The sequence below is a fragment of the Oncorhynchus mykiss genome, chromosome 7 (genome assembly GCF_057628025.1).
Source record: "Oncorhynchus mykiss isolate SJ-2025 chromosome 7, ASM5762802v1, whole genome shotgun sequence".
NCBI classification, from domain to species: domain Eukaryota; kingdom Metazoa; phylum Chordata; class Actinopteri; order Salmoniformes; family Salmonidae; genus Oncorhynchus; species Oncorhynchus mykiss.
Genome location: NC_143028.1, coordinates 31,829,298 through 31,842,271, shown reverse-complemented (window position 1 = coordinate 31,842,271; position 12,974 = coordinate 31,829,298). Strand labels below are relative to the sequence as shown.

General features: G+C 43.8%; 1 protein-coding gene across 1 annotated transcript in view; it reads right to left on the bottom strand.

The window, feature by feature from the left end:
* The window catches only part of LOC110527699 (neurexophilin-2), a 106,492-nt gene extending 95,640 nt beyond the window's left edge, over positions 1-10,852 (bottom strand). The window contains exon 1 of the mRNA XM_021609154.3: positions 10,381-10,852. Within this exon, the coding sequence (XP_021464829.2) occupies positions 10,381-10,434 (54 nt within the window). The 5' untranslated portion in view covers positions 10,435-10,852. The remainder of the gene's footprint in view (positions 1-10,380) is intronic.
* Between the last annotated feature and the right edge of the window lie 2,122 nt (positions 10,853-12,974).

Here is a 12,974-nt window from a genome sequence, read left to right as displayed (position 1 = left end):
GGAAAGGAAAACACCTGTCTATTTGCGCAAAAATCACACTGATTAACTATTTAGCCACACCCCTTGTTACCTACTTGCTTATGGCCTTGCCTACACCTAGCGACTTGTTTTTAAAATTCTATTAGCAAAAAATATTCAATTTGATTTGGAACGGTAAGCCAGGCAAAAAAAATGTAAAAGTCCTATTTAAATAATGAATATGAAATCAGAGGGCAGAAATTATTTAATATTTAAGCATTAGACCTCTCACTAAAAGCTTCAGTCACAAAAAAGTTAGATTTAAATTTCTCTAGCAGATTAGTAAGAATGTCTCACACCATGTTCAAGAATGGCCTTTTTCTCTTTATTCAGATTACAACCTATTTGAAAATATCCAAAATATCGAGATCAGAAAGTTGGTTGTTTAATCCAGTTTAATCCACCTAAAATACAACTTTTACATTACATGAATGAAGCCGGACTTCAACAAATATTATTGACTAAGAAAACACATGATATTTGGGGGAAAAAAAAAAAAATGATAATCTTTGTAAACTATATAATTAATAGGACTGGTTGAAGTCGGAAGTTTACATAAACTTAGGTTGGAGTCATTAAAACTTGTTTTTCAACCACTCCACAAATTTCTTGTTAACAAACTATAGTTTTGACATGTGGGTTAGGACATCTACTTTGTGCATGACACAAGTAATTTTTCCAACAATTGTTTACAGACAGATTATTTCACTTATAATTCACTGTATCACAATTCCAGTGGGTCAGAAGTTTGCATACACTAAAATTATGTCATTGCTTTAGAAGCTTCTGATAGGCTAATTGACATAATTTCAGTCAATTGGAGGTGTACCTGTGGATGTATTTCAGGACCTACCTTCAAACTCTGTGCCTCTTTGCTTGACACCATGGGAAAATCAAAATAAATCAGCCAAGACCTCACATTGGGAGCAATTTCCAAACGCCTGAAGGTACCACGTTCATCTGCACAAACAATAGTACGCAAGTATAAACACCATGGGACCACGCAGCCATCATACCGCTCAGGAAGAAGATGCATTCTGTCTCCTAGAGATGAACGTACTTTGGTGTGAAAAGTGCAAATAATTTCCAGAACAACAGCAAAGGACCTTGTGACGATGCTGGAGGAAACCGGTACAAAAGTATCTATATCCACAGTAAAATTATTCCTATTTCGACATAACCTGAAAGGCCGCTCAGCAAGGAAGAAGCCACTGCTTCAAAACTGCCATAAAAAAAAGCCAGACTACGGTTTGCAACTGCAAAATAGTTGGGAAGAGATTTTCGATCTACCGATTTGATGGCACATGGAACTGATACACAAAACGAAGCCAGATTCAAAACCTAGAGTTTTTCTATTCAAATTAATATAAAAAATTCTTGCAACCAATAGAATGTTATATATATGGGGGGATACAACCATCCCAGCTCTGAAAATTTTGAGAGAATGATGAGAGAATCATTAGATAATTTGCTTTGGTACTGTCCATATGTAGCTTGTTTTTGGTTACAGGTTCAGGAATGGATAAAGAATTGCAACGTTTACCTGGAGCTAACTCTGTAAATAGCAAAAATGTTTATCTTTAATTTACAATCTGTAGAAACTATGAGAATAGAAAGGTTCAGAACTTTTGTGAAACATCACAGCACAGCTGAAAAATACATGGCAAATAGAAATCAAAACTAGATGGTGTTCAGAGATAGACGGGAAGGGTTGAGTGGAGTTGAATGGTGGGACTACAAAATACAATGTGTCTATAAAATGTATATACTGTAGGTTCATAACTTTTGTGAAACAGCACAGTTGAACTGGATGGTCTTCAGATAGATGGGAGGGATTGAGGGTAGCTGAAGGATGGGACTAAAAACAAAAAAAGGAGAACTCTTGTCAAATATACTGTGTCCATAAATATAAAGAATGCATAAGCTGGAAGTAGAAGTCTAAGTGTTGTTTTCCATTACTGTATTCCAATTTGTGGAGGGGTGGTAGGGTTAGGGGAAAATAATAAAGGAAAATATATATTTTTTTTAAATACAGTATATACAGTGCATTCGGAAAATATTCAGATCCCTTGACTTTTGTATAAATGTATAAAAATATGTCAACTTGTAAGGGATTTCTTCCATTGACGGAGAGGCGGACCAAAGCGCAGCGTGGTCATTTTGACTCATGTTTTAATAAATCACTTCACATGAACAAACTAACAAACTAACAAAAACCAGAAACGTGAAAACCCAAAACAGCCCTATCTGGTGCAAAACACAGAGACAGGAACAATCACCCACAAACACACAGTGACACCCAGGCTACCTAAGTATGATTCTCAATCAGAGACAACTAATGACACCTGCCTCTGATTGAGAACCATACTAGGCCGAAACATAGAAAAACAAACATAGACTGCCCACCCCAACTCACGCCCTGACCATACTAAATAATGACTAAACAAAGGAAATAAAGGTCAGAACGTGACAGTACCCCCCCCCCCCCCCCCCCCCCCCCCCCCCAAAGGTGCGGACTCCGGCCGCAAAACCTTAACCTATAGGGGAGGGTCTGGGTGGGCGTCTGTCCGTGGTGGCGGCTCTGGCGCGGGAAGCGGACCCCACTTCACCATTGTCTTAGTCCACCTTATTGTCCGCCTCCGGCTTTCTAACCATGGCCACCCCTCTCAATGACCCCACTGGACAGAGGGGCAGCTCGGGACAGAGGGGCAGAAGCTCTGGACAGCGGGGGGGGCAGCTCGGGACAGAGGGGCAGGGGCTCTGGCGCCTCTGGGCTGAGGGGCTCCGGCAGCAGCGCCGGACAGGCGGGAGGCTCCGGCTGCAGCGCCGGACAGGTGGGAGGCTCCGGCAGCAGGGCCGGACAGGCGGGAGGCTCCGGCAGCAGCGCCGGACAGGCGGGAGGCTCCGGTAGCAGCGCCGGACAGGCGGGAGACTCCGGCAGCAGCGCCGGACAGGCGGGAGACTCCGGCAGCAGCGCCGGACAGGCGGGAGACTCCGGCAGCAGCGCCGGACAGGCGGGAGACTCCGGCAGCACCGCCGGACAGGCGGGAGACTCCGGCTGCGCTGGAGAGGAGGGAGCACCTGTAGGGATGAGACGGAGAGACAGCCTGGTGCGGGGGGCTGCCACCGGAGGGCTGGTGCGTGGAGGTGGAACCGGATAGACCGGGCCGTGCAGGCGCACTGGAGCTCTTGAGCACCGAGCCTGCCCAACCTTACCCGGTTGAATGGTCCCGGTCGCCCTGCCAGTGCGGCGAGGTGGAAGAGCCCGCACTGGGCTATGCAGGCGAACCGGGGACACCGTGCACAAGCTTGGTACCATGTAAGCCGGCCCAAGGAGACGCACTGGCGGCCAGATGCGTAGAGCCGGCTTCATGGCATTTGGCTTGACGCTCAATCTAGCCTGGCCGATACGCGGAGCTGTAATGTACCGCACCGGGCTATGCACCCGCACTGGAGACACAGTGCGCACCACAGCATAACACGGTGCCTGCCTGGTCTCTCTAGCCCGCCGGTAAGCACAGGGAGTTTGCACAGGTCTCCTACCTGGCATAGCCATACTCCCTGTTAGCCCCCCCCCCCCCCCCCAATAATTTTTTGGGGCTGACTCTCGGGCTTCCATCCGCTCTGCCGTGCTAGTTCCTCATAATGCCGCCTCTCTGCTTTTGCTGCCTCCAGCTCGGCCTTGGGGCGGAAATATTCTCCTGGCTCTGCCCAGGGTCCTTTCCCATCTAGAATCTCCTCCCAAGTCCATTTCTCCAAGTAGTGCAGCCTCTCCCACTGCTGCTGCTGCTGCTCCTGCTGCTGCTGCCTCTGTTGCTTCTCCTGCTGCTGCTTTTTCCGTTGCCCGTTACCACGCCGCTTGGTCCTGTTGTGGTGGGTGATTCTGTAAGGCTCCGGGTGTCGTGGGTGTGGAGTCAAATGCAGGAGACAGAGAGTTCAATGCTGTGCGTCTTTTAATAGCACCAACGCTCCACAGGGTGCTCACAAAAGTTACGTTCCCAAACACAGGGAATCAAAATGTACAATGGAAAAAATCACGACCAGGCACTAACACGTACCTCTTACAACAGAGCCGAAGGTTACATTGAATTAATCCCGCACAACAACCAGGCGGGCCGGCTGTCTAATAAAGGCAAACCAATTAAACATAAACAGGTGCTACCACTAAACATACAAGGAGGGGGAGGAAAGACAATCAGTGGCAGCTAATAGGCCGGTGACGACGACCGCCGAGCGCCACCCACCCGGGAAGGGGAAACACCCTCGGTCGGACTCGTGACACAACTGAAATAACACATCTACATAAATATTCAGACCCTTTACTCAGGACTTTGTTGAAGCACCTTTTGCAGCGATTACAGCCTCAAGTTTTCTTGGGTCTTGAGTTTTCTTGGGTATGACACTACAAGCTTGGCACACCTGTAATTGGGGTGTTTCTCTGCCAGGTTGGATGGGGAGTGTCGCTGCACAGCTATTTTCATGTCTCTCCAGAGATGTTCGACAGGGTTCAAGTCCGGGCTCTGGCTGGGCCCCTGAAGGACCTTCAGAGACTTTTCCCGAAGCCACTCCTGCATTGTCTTGGCTGTGTGCTTAGGGTCGTTGTCCTGTTGGAAAGTAAAACTTGGCCCCAGGCTGAGGTCCTGAGTGCTCTGGAGCAGCACTTTTCTCTGTTCATCTTTCCCTCGATCCTGACTAGTCTCCCAGTCCCTGACATTGAAAAACTTCCCCACAGCATTGTACTGCCACCACCATGCTTCCCCATAGGGATTGTGCCAGGTTTCCTCCAGACGTGACACTTGGCATTCAGGCTTAAGAGTTTAATCTTGTTTCATCAGACCAAATAATCTTGTTTCTCATGGTCTGAGAGTCCTTTTGGTGCATTTTGGCAAACTCCAAGCGTGCTGTAATGTGCCTTTTACTGAGGAGTAGCTTCCGTCTAGCCACTGTACCATGCCTGATTGAGTGCTGCAGAGATGGTTGTACTTTTGGAAGGTTCTCCCGTCTCTACAGAGGAACTCTTGAGCTCTGTCAGGGTTCTTGTTCACCTTTCTGACCAAGGCCCTTCTCTCCCAATTGCTCAGTTTGGCGGGGCGGCCAGCTTTAGGAAGAGTCTTGGTGGTTCCAAACTTGGTGGTTCCAAACTGGAGGCCACTGTGTTCTTGGGGACGATATATATATATATATATATATATATATATATATATATATATATATATTACTGTATATACTGAGGTCTGTAATTTTTATCATAGGTACACTTCAACTACGAGAGACGGAATCTAAAAAAAATCCAGAAAATCACATTGTATGATTTTGAAGTAATCAATTTCCATTTTATTGCATGACAAGCATAACTTGATATTTGGTGTAGAAACCTTTGTTTTGCAATTACAGAGATCATACGTTTCCTGTAGTTCTTAACCAGGTTTGCACACACTGCAGCAGGGATTTTGTCCCACTCCTCCATACAGACCTTATCCAGATCCTTTAGGTTTTGGGGCAATACAGACGTTCAGCTCCCTCCAAAGATTTTCTAGTTCAGGTCTGGAGACTGGCTAGGCCACTCCAGGACCTTGAGATGCTTCTTACGGAGCCACTCCTTAGTTGCCCTGGCTGCCCTGGCTGTGTGTTTCGGGTCGTTGTCATGCTTCAAGACCCAGCCACAACCCATCTTCAATGCTCTTACTGAGGGAAGGAGGTTGTTGGCCAGGATCTCACAATACATGGCCCCATCCATCCTCCCCTCAATACGGTGCAGTCGTCCTGTCCCCTTTGCAGAAAAGCATCCCCAAAGAATTATGTTTCCACCTCCATGCTTCACGGTTAGGATGGTGTTCTTGGGGATGTACTCATCCTTCTTCTTCCTCCAAACACGGCGAGTGGAGTTTAGACCAAAAAGCTCTATTTTTGTCTCATCAGACCACATGACCTTCTCCCATTCCTCCTCTGGATCATCCAGATGGTCATTGGCAAACTTCAGACGGGCCTGGACATGCGCTGGCTTGAGCAGGGGGACCTTGCGTGCGCTGCAGGATTTTAATCCATGACGGCGTAGTGTGTTACTAATGGTTTTCTTTGAGACTGTGGTCCCAGCTCTCTTCAGGTCATTGACCAGGTCCTGCCGTGTAGTTCTGGGCTGATCCCTCACCTTCCTCATGATCATCGATGCCCCACGAGGTGAGATCTTGCATGGAGTCCCAGACCGAGGGTGATTGACCGTCATCTTGAACTTCTTCCATTTTCTAATAATTGCACCAACAGTTGTTGCCTTCTCACCAAGCTGCTTGCATATTGTCCTGTAGCCCATCCCAGCCTTGTGCAGGTCTACAATTTTATCCCTGATGTTCTTACACCCTCTCTGATCCTGGCCATTGTGGAGAAGTTGAAGTCTGTTTGATTGAGTGTGTGGACAGGTGTCTTTTATACAGGTAACGAGTTCAAACGGGTGCAGTTAATACAGGTAATGTGGAGAACAGGAGGGCTTCGTAAAGAAAAATATTTTTTTTTCTCATTTTGTCTGTCATAGTTGAAAGGTACCTATGATGAAAATTACAGGCCTCTCTCATCTTTTTAAGTGGGAAAACTTGCACAATTGGTGGCTGACTAAATATGTTTTTGCCCCACTGTATATTTATAGATATAAATACTGAACAAAAATATAAACACATAATGCAACAATGTCAATAATTTTACTGAGTTACAGTTCATATAATGAAATCTGTCAATTGAAATAAATGAATTAGGCCACAATCTATGGATTTTACATGACTAGGCAGGGGCGCTGCCATGAGTGGGCCTGTGAGGGCCAGGCCCAGCCAATCAGAATGAGTTTTTCCCCACAGAAGGGCTTTTTTACAGACAGAAATACTCAGCTTCTACCCCCATACCATAAGACCCCTGAACAGCTCATCAAAGGGCTATCCAGACCCCTTTTTTATGCTGCTGCTACTCTCTGTTTATTTTCTATGCATAGTCACTTTAACTCTACCTACATGTACATATTACCTCAATTACCTTGACTAACCAGTGCCCCCACACATTGACTCTGTACCGGTACCCCCTGTATATAGCCTCACTATTGTTATTTTACTGCTGCTGTTTAATTATTTATTACTTTTATTTTACATTTTTTACTTATCTATATTTTACTTAACACTTATTTATTCGTCAAACTTCTTAAAGCATTATAGGTTAAGAGTTTGTAAGTAAGCATTTCACTGTAAGGTTGTATTAGGCGCATGTGACAAATAAAATTTGATTGGATTTGATTTGATTCAGTTCCATCAGCTGTCTGTGGCTGGTGGCTGGTGGCTGGTCTCAGATGATCCCACAGGTGAAGAAGCTGGATGTGGAGGTTCTGGGCTGGCGTGGTTACACGTGGCGTGCTGTTGTGAGGTCGGGTCGGACGTACTGCCAAATTCTCTAAAAATGACGTTGGAAGCGGCTTATGGTAAATAAACATTAACTTCTTTGACAAAAGCTTTATTGGACATTCCTGCAGTCAGCATGCCAAGTGCATGCTCCCTCAAAACTTGAGACATCTGTGGCATTGTGTTGTGTGACTGCACATTTTAGAGTGGCCTGTTATTGTACCCAGCACAAGGTGCACCTGTGTAATTATCATGCTATTTAATCAGCTTCTTGATAAGCCACACCTATCAGGTGGATGGATTTTCTTGGCAAAGAAGAAATGTTCACTAAAAGTGATGTAAACAAATTTGTGCACAACATTTGAAAGAAATAAGGTTTTTGTGTGTATGGAATATTTCTGGGATCTTTTATTTCACCTCATGAAACATAGGACCCACACTTTACATGTTGAATTTATATTTTTTGTCAGTGTATACAATATTAGATAGGCTATGTAACATAAAATGGTCATCAAAACGTAATAATAATAATCCGATTTTAATACTACTCATAAAAATATGACTAAAACATAATTCCATATCAGCTAACGGCGATGGGCCATTTTACATCCACCATGAAAATGTGTGATCATCCCTCTTCAACGCTGCGTAGTGCCTGGAGTCTAAACAATCTCTTTTTCACACATATTCTGCTTCTTTCCGGTCCTCCCTCCTTTTCTCTTTCTCTTTCTCTCTCTCTCTCTCTCTCTCTCTCTCTCTCTCTCTCTCTCTCTCTCTCTCTCTCTCTCTCTTCCCCCCCCCCCCCTAATCTACAGGCCCATAGGCTTATAATAATAACTTGATTTCAACCTAGCAATTACTTAATGTTCTCTCTATACTATAAATGTCCTGAAGACATGTATTGGAATAGTGTTTCAAGACACATTATTACATTCTGGTTTTAACTCCAACATTAAGAGAAACCAATACAGTGGCAGTTGAGTTTACGCTGATGTGAGAGCAGAATACAGGTATAATTTATGACCAGTAAAATGTTTCCGTTTGTTTTCAAATCCTCAAAAGAACTAAGTGTCATCTGTCACAATAGTTGGCGTAACCTCAATCTGCCAGATGACAGGGTGTTTTTAACATCCCCAACATGTCTGAAAAGTCAACTGTAAACTTGTCTGTAAGCAGACACATACCCACACACACACGCACAAACACACACAGATACACACAGGGACGTAGGCACACAGACAGACGGGCAGGCACACACACGCACACACCCAAACTGCTGAAAATGATCGCCTCAGCCTCTTCTCACAGCCCTAGTAACACTAAGGTTTGTCACTTTGAAACAATTTATTCTGTTGGATTCCAGACTAAAAAGAAAGACTTGTTTTACACTTCATGGCTGCTTTTAAGTCGTTTTAAAAATAGCTAAAAAGCTACTGAGCTGTCGCCATGGCTACTAACGTTTGAGTGAGTCTGTTCTTTTTGTCTCTGATACATGTTTTCATGTGATGATAAACAAACACAATCATGAGAATTAGGGTAATATAATGTAAAATATACTGACATCAATATTACAAATAATGTTAAAATAATAAGAGAGTTTGAGGTGTGACATTTCAATATTCACAAGGTCACCAAAATGCATCTTTTCATACCTGCACACCCAAAAAAATGCAGGCCTGTTTGCGTGATGCACTGTATGTCTTATCTGGTTGAGAGGGGTTTGTTTTCCTAAAAGGTTTTATAGTAAGGTTGGTGCATAGGTCATGAGTCATGACCCTTCCTATGATGCAGATCACATGGTGAACTTGAGAGACTTGAGGTGTGACCCTTACTACTCATCCACAAGCACTTCTAACCAAACCTTCCATTGTACCTTTCTTCAAAAACATTGCCCCTCTATATGAATGAGTGGGTTTGATGGTTGATCACATGTAGACCATTCCTATGACCTAGGATTGAACGGTATTTATGGATCAAAGTGGCAAACAACATGTTTGTTCTATCCACAATAAAAAACAACTACTCCTCCCAAGTTCCAAGAATTTTCACGCAGTACATTCTATACTGCCTCTCACACATACACACACGCGCACACACACGTACACACACACACACACACACACACACACACACACACACACACACACACACACACACACACACACACACACACACACACACACACTGTAAATTCCAACTATAATAAACACACAAACTATTTGCTTAGTAAAACGATGTGAAGATAAAACAAGCCCAAGGCATTTTTAACTTCTGAAGAAATTTGAAGGAAGTTGCTGCCAGCGCAAATAGATAAATAGATAATGGCGGGATGCTTAAGTGGGGGGAAGGGAAACGCTCAGACGGAATAATTGAGTCAGCGAAGCGCGGGGCTGTGAGCCAGTAAGGATCTGGAGCTGTTTGTCTGCATGCTGCTTTACGGTTGAAAATCGGCCAAGCGAGCCTCCGCGCGTGGCAGGGTGTGTGCGGAAAAGTAATGCGCTCGCTCTTCCATTCCAGAGAAGCTCACCATTCTCCCGAACTGTTAAAAACACTATCCTCGGAAACATATGCTAATTAGTCATGAGATACAAGCAACTGTCAAAAAAATAAATAAATAATGAAAAAAAAAGTGGGGTTGAAAAGCGCGCTTATGTATCTGGACATCTCATCGCTTCTCACGTAGTAGCTGGACTGGACTGGCAGGTCACACAGGTGGAATGTCAAATAGTAGGTTATCCTCTTTGGTAGATTTTAGAGATGAGCCCGACCTAACATCTCTATTGGCTAAACGTTACTCGTCTATGAATGTATTTGAAAATGTTCTCGTGATGATGGGGTCCATTACCTTCTGAAAGTATTTTGATAAACACCATTTACAGACAACATGTTTGACATTTTACAAGAACATTAGTGAAGAACGGTGCAAAAACTTTCTGTTAATTCAATACGTTAAGGTTCAGTAGCCTAACCAGACGTTATCCGACTCGCTTACCTTTCGTAAAATCCACTGGGAGAGGATCACAATGGTCCAACCGAGTACCTTCATCGCAGCACACCTTCCGTTGCGGACCACCCTGACACTACGAGCCTCCTTGGGTTAACATACACACAGCAGCAACAGCAGGCAGGGAGCGCACACACAAAAAAATAAAAAAAAGTTTCGATATTAGCAGTTTCGGTATTTATCAGTCTATTTTACAGTGTTTTCGACACGAACAACTAGTTGCAGGCTTAGCTTCTCCGGTCCGTTTCGTTAGTGTGATGCATATCCATAGTTTAGAAGGATGGATGCTGACGGAAGTCGGGAAGTTTGCGCGCAGAGGCAAAGTCACCTTCGCAAGAAGAGAACGCATAGGCTACGAGAGTGAAGATCACGAGAGCATCTTCTGTTCCACTCAAAGCTAGAGAGGTTGCTGAGAAAATGTCGTTGGTTTGTTTGCGCGCTCTCTCTCTCTCTCTCTCTCTCTCTCTCTCTCTCTCTCTCTCTCTCTCTCTCTCCTCTCTCATTCTCTCTCGATTCGACAGGTAGCCTACCGTTTTACTTCTCCCTCACCTGTATGCAAATACAAAATACCAGCCTTGTGTAGCCAACTGAACTGGTGTGTGCTTTTTACAAATATATTCCCAGAACTGTCGGTAAAAGTTGGCATAAATCTGGAGGCGAAAGAACACTTCAACTATTAAAGGAGAGCCGCACACTCTAGGAGCTCAGATGCAATAATTGAATAACCTAATAACCAACGTTTCGACAGACAAGCTGTCTTCATCGGGGTATAATATATGTAATATATATGTCTGTCGAAACGATGGCGGTTAGGTTCTGCAGCTCTCCTTTAATGTTTCAAATTATATAATTTACACATTTATTTTGTTTGAATTGCACCCCCCAAATACTGGAAGAGGATGTTGGTTCACACTAGTTAGTCATCATGGGAGGTTATGGCCGAGATGATTGTTAGGCTGTGCACATTCGTTTTCTCGATGTTTGCAGTCAGCAGACCACACTATTCTAATTATCTCAGACCTTAGTCCTGCTTGACACTAGGCCACTCTACATGTCTGTAAACTATAGTTTTTATTCAAATGACACACTTACAATTACACATGGAAATAATAAAGCAAGCAAGCCAGTAGGGCTAATGTTAACATTCATATAAACATTTATACTTTAGGCTACTATGAGATCATTAGTTTGAGTAGAAAATGTGAGGTGAGAGAATTTTCTTTCCCTTTTGTCCCTTCAACCTTTTTTCCTTGTTATTCCTTTATTTCCTTGTTATTCCTTTATTTCCTTGTTATTCCTTTATTTCCTTGTTATTCCTTTATTTCCTTGTTCCTTGTTCACCATCACCTTGGCCTGCTGTCTGTCTTATGCACAACAGCCCATCCCTTTCTTTCTGTCTTTCTCAATTTCTCTTTCTAGTGTTATTGATCATGTACGTTTGGTTATCTCATGAAAAATAGGGAGAACAAAGAGTTTTTTGTCTAACTAAATTTGCCACCTTCTGAAATGCAATTCATTTGTAAGACAAAAATTCACGTTACGGGATGAAACCCCAAAATCTAACAAAAAAAAACTAAATTAAACACGTCTAGAAATGCAAATTTGGCACCTCAATCTTTAAAAAAAGGACAGATTTGACTGATTATTTATCTTTGTTCACAATTAACTAATGTGTAGTGAAGGCTATACAAAATTAGCAGTATCTTGGCTTGCAGTCGGTAGTGTTGCTTTAAAAGCTGTGGTAAATACGGGAAGGAACTCCACATCACCCTGAGAGGATGATTCAAAACTCCATTCTCTGTAAACAATTTTGAAATATTAATGTTCAATGGGTATAGGGCATGGTGACCTTAGATCTCTCTTCATTTACAGTCAAGCTATTTGCAGTTTTACCATCCATGTCTGTCTGTTAACACACACACAAACACACACACACAAACCAACACACACACAGGCCCTTACAGACCTGAAGCCACTTTCTAATTTTACAATATTGATACGGAGGGTCTTTGGTGTATGTAAAGCACTTACGGCCTATGTGCTACTGTTCCTTAGTGACTGTGATGGAGAACATGGCTCAGCCTCACGGCACGGCATGATGCAGTATGTGTCAACCCCCAGCCAGGTTACCTCTGGCCAAAGTGCACAGCATGTCAATGAACTCATGTCCGACGTGGCACTCGTTTCCATACGTAGTGCACCACATACACAGTGCACTACTTTTCAAAAGCAGTGCACTGTGAAAGGGAATGGAGTGTCATGTCAGAGACAGTGGTGGCCAGAGTTTGAGCTGGCATGGGAGGAGCAGGGGTGCATGGAGAGCAACTCTTAGATGGAGAGGGGAGTGACAGACTGATAGAAATGATTTCATTTCTGAAATTGTAGGCCAAAAGTGTATTTTGTTGGATCTGTTGCTTGCATGACTATGGAGCGTGAAAGGCCAGTGCATCTCCCCATACTGACAATGTGGCTCTTTACTGCCACCTGGTGAAGGAAACATGCCATTTGTAAGTTTTTTTCAATTGTTTAAGCACAATTTTGAAAACAGGGCCCGGTTTGTCAAAACACTACACACAATTAGC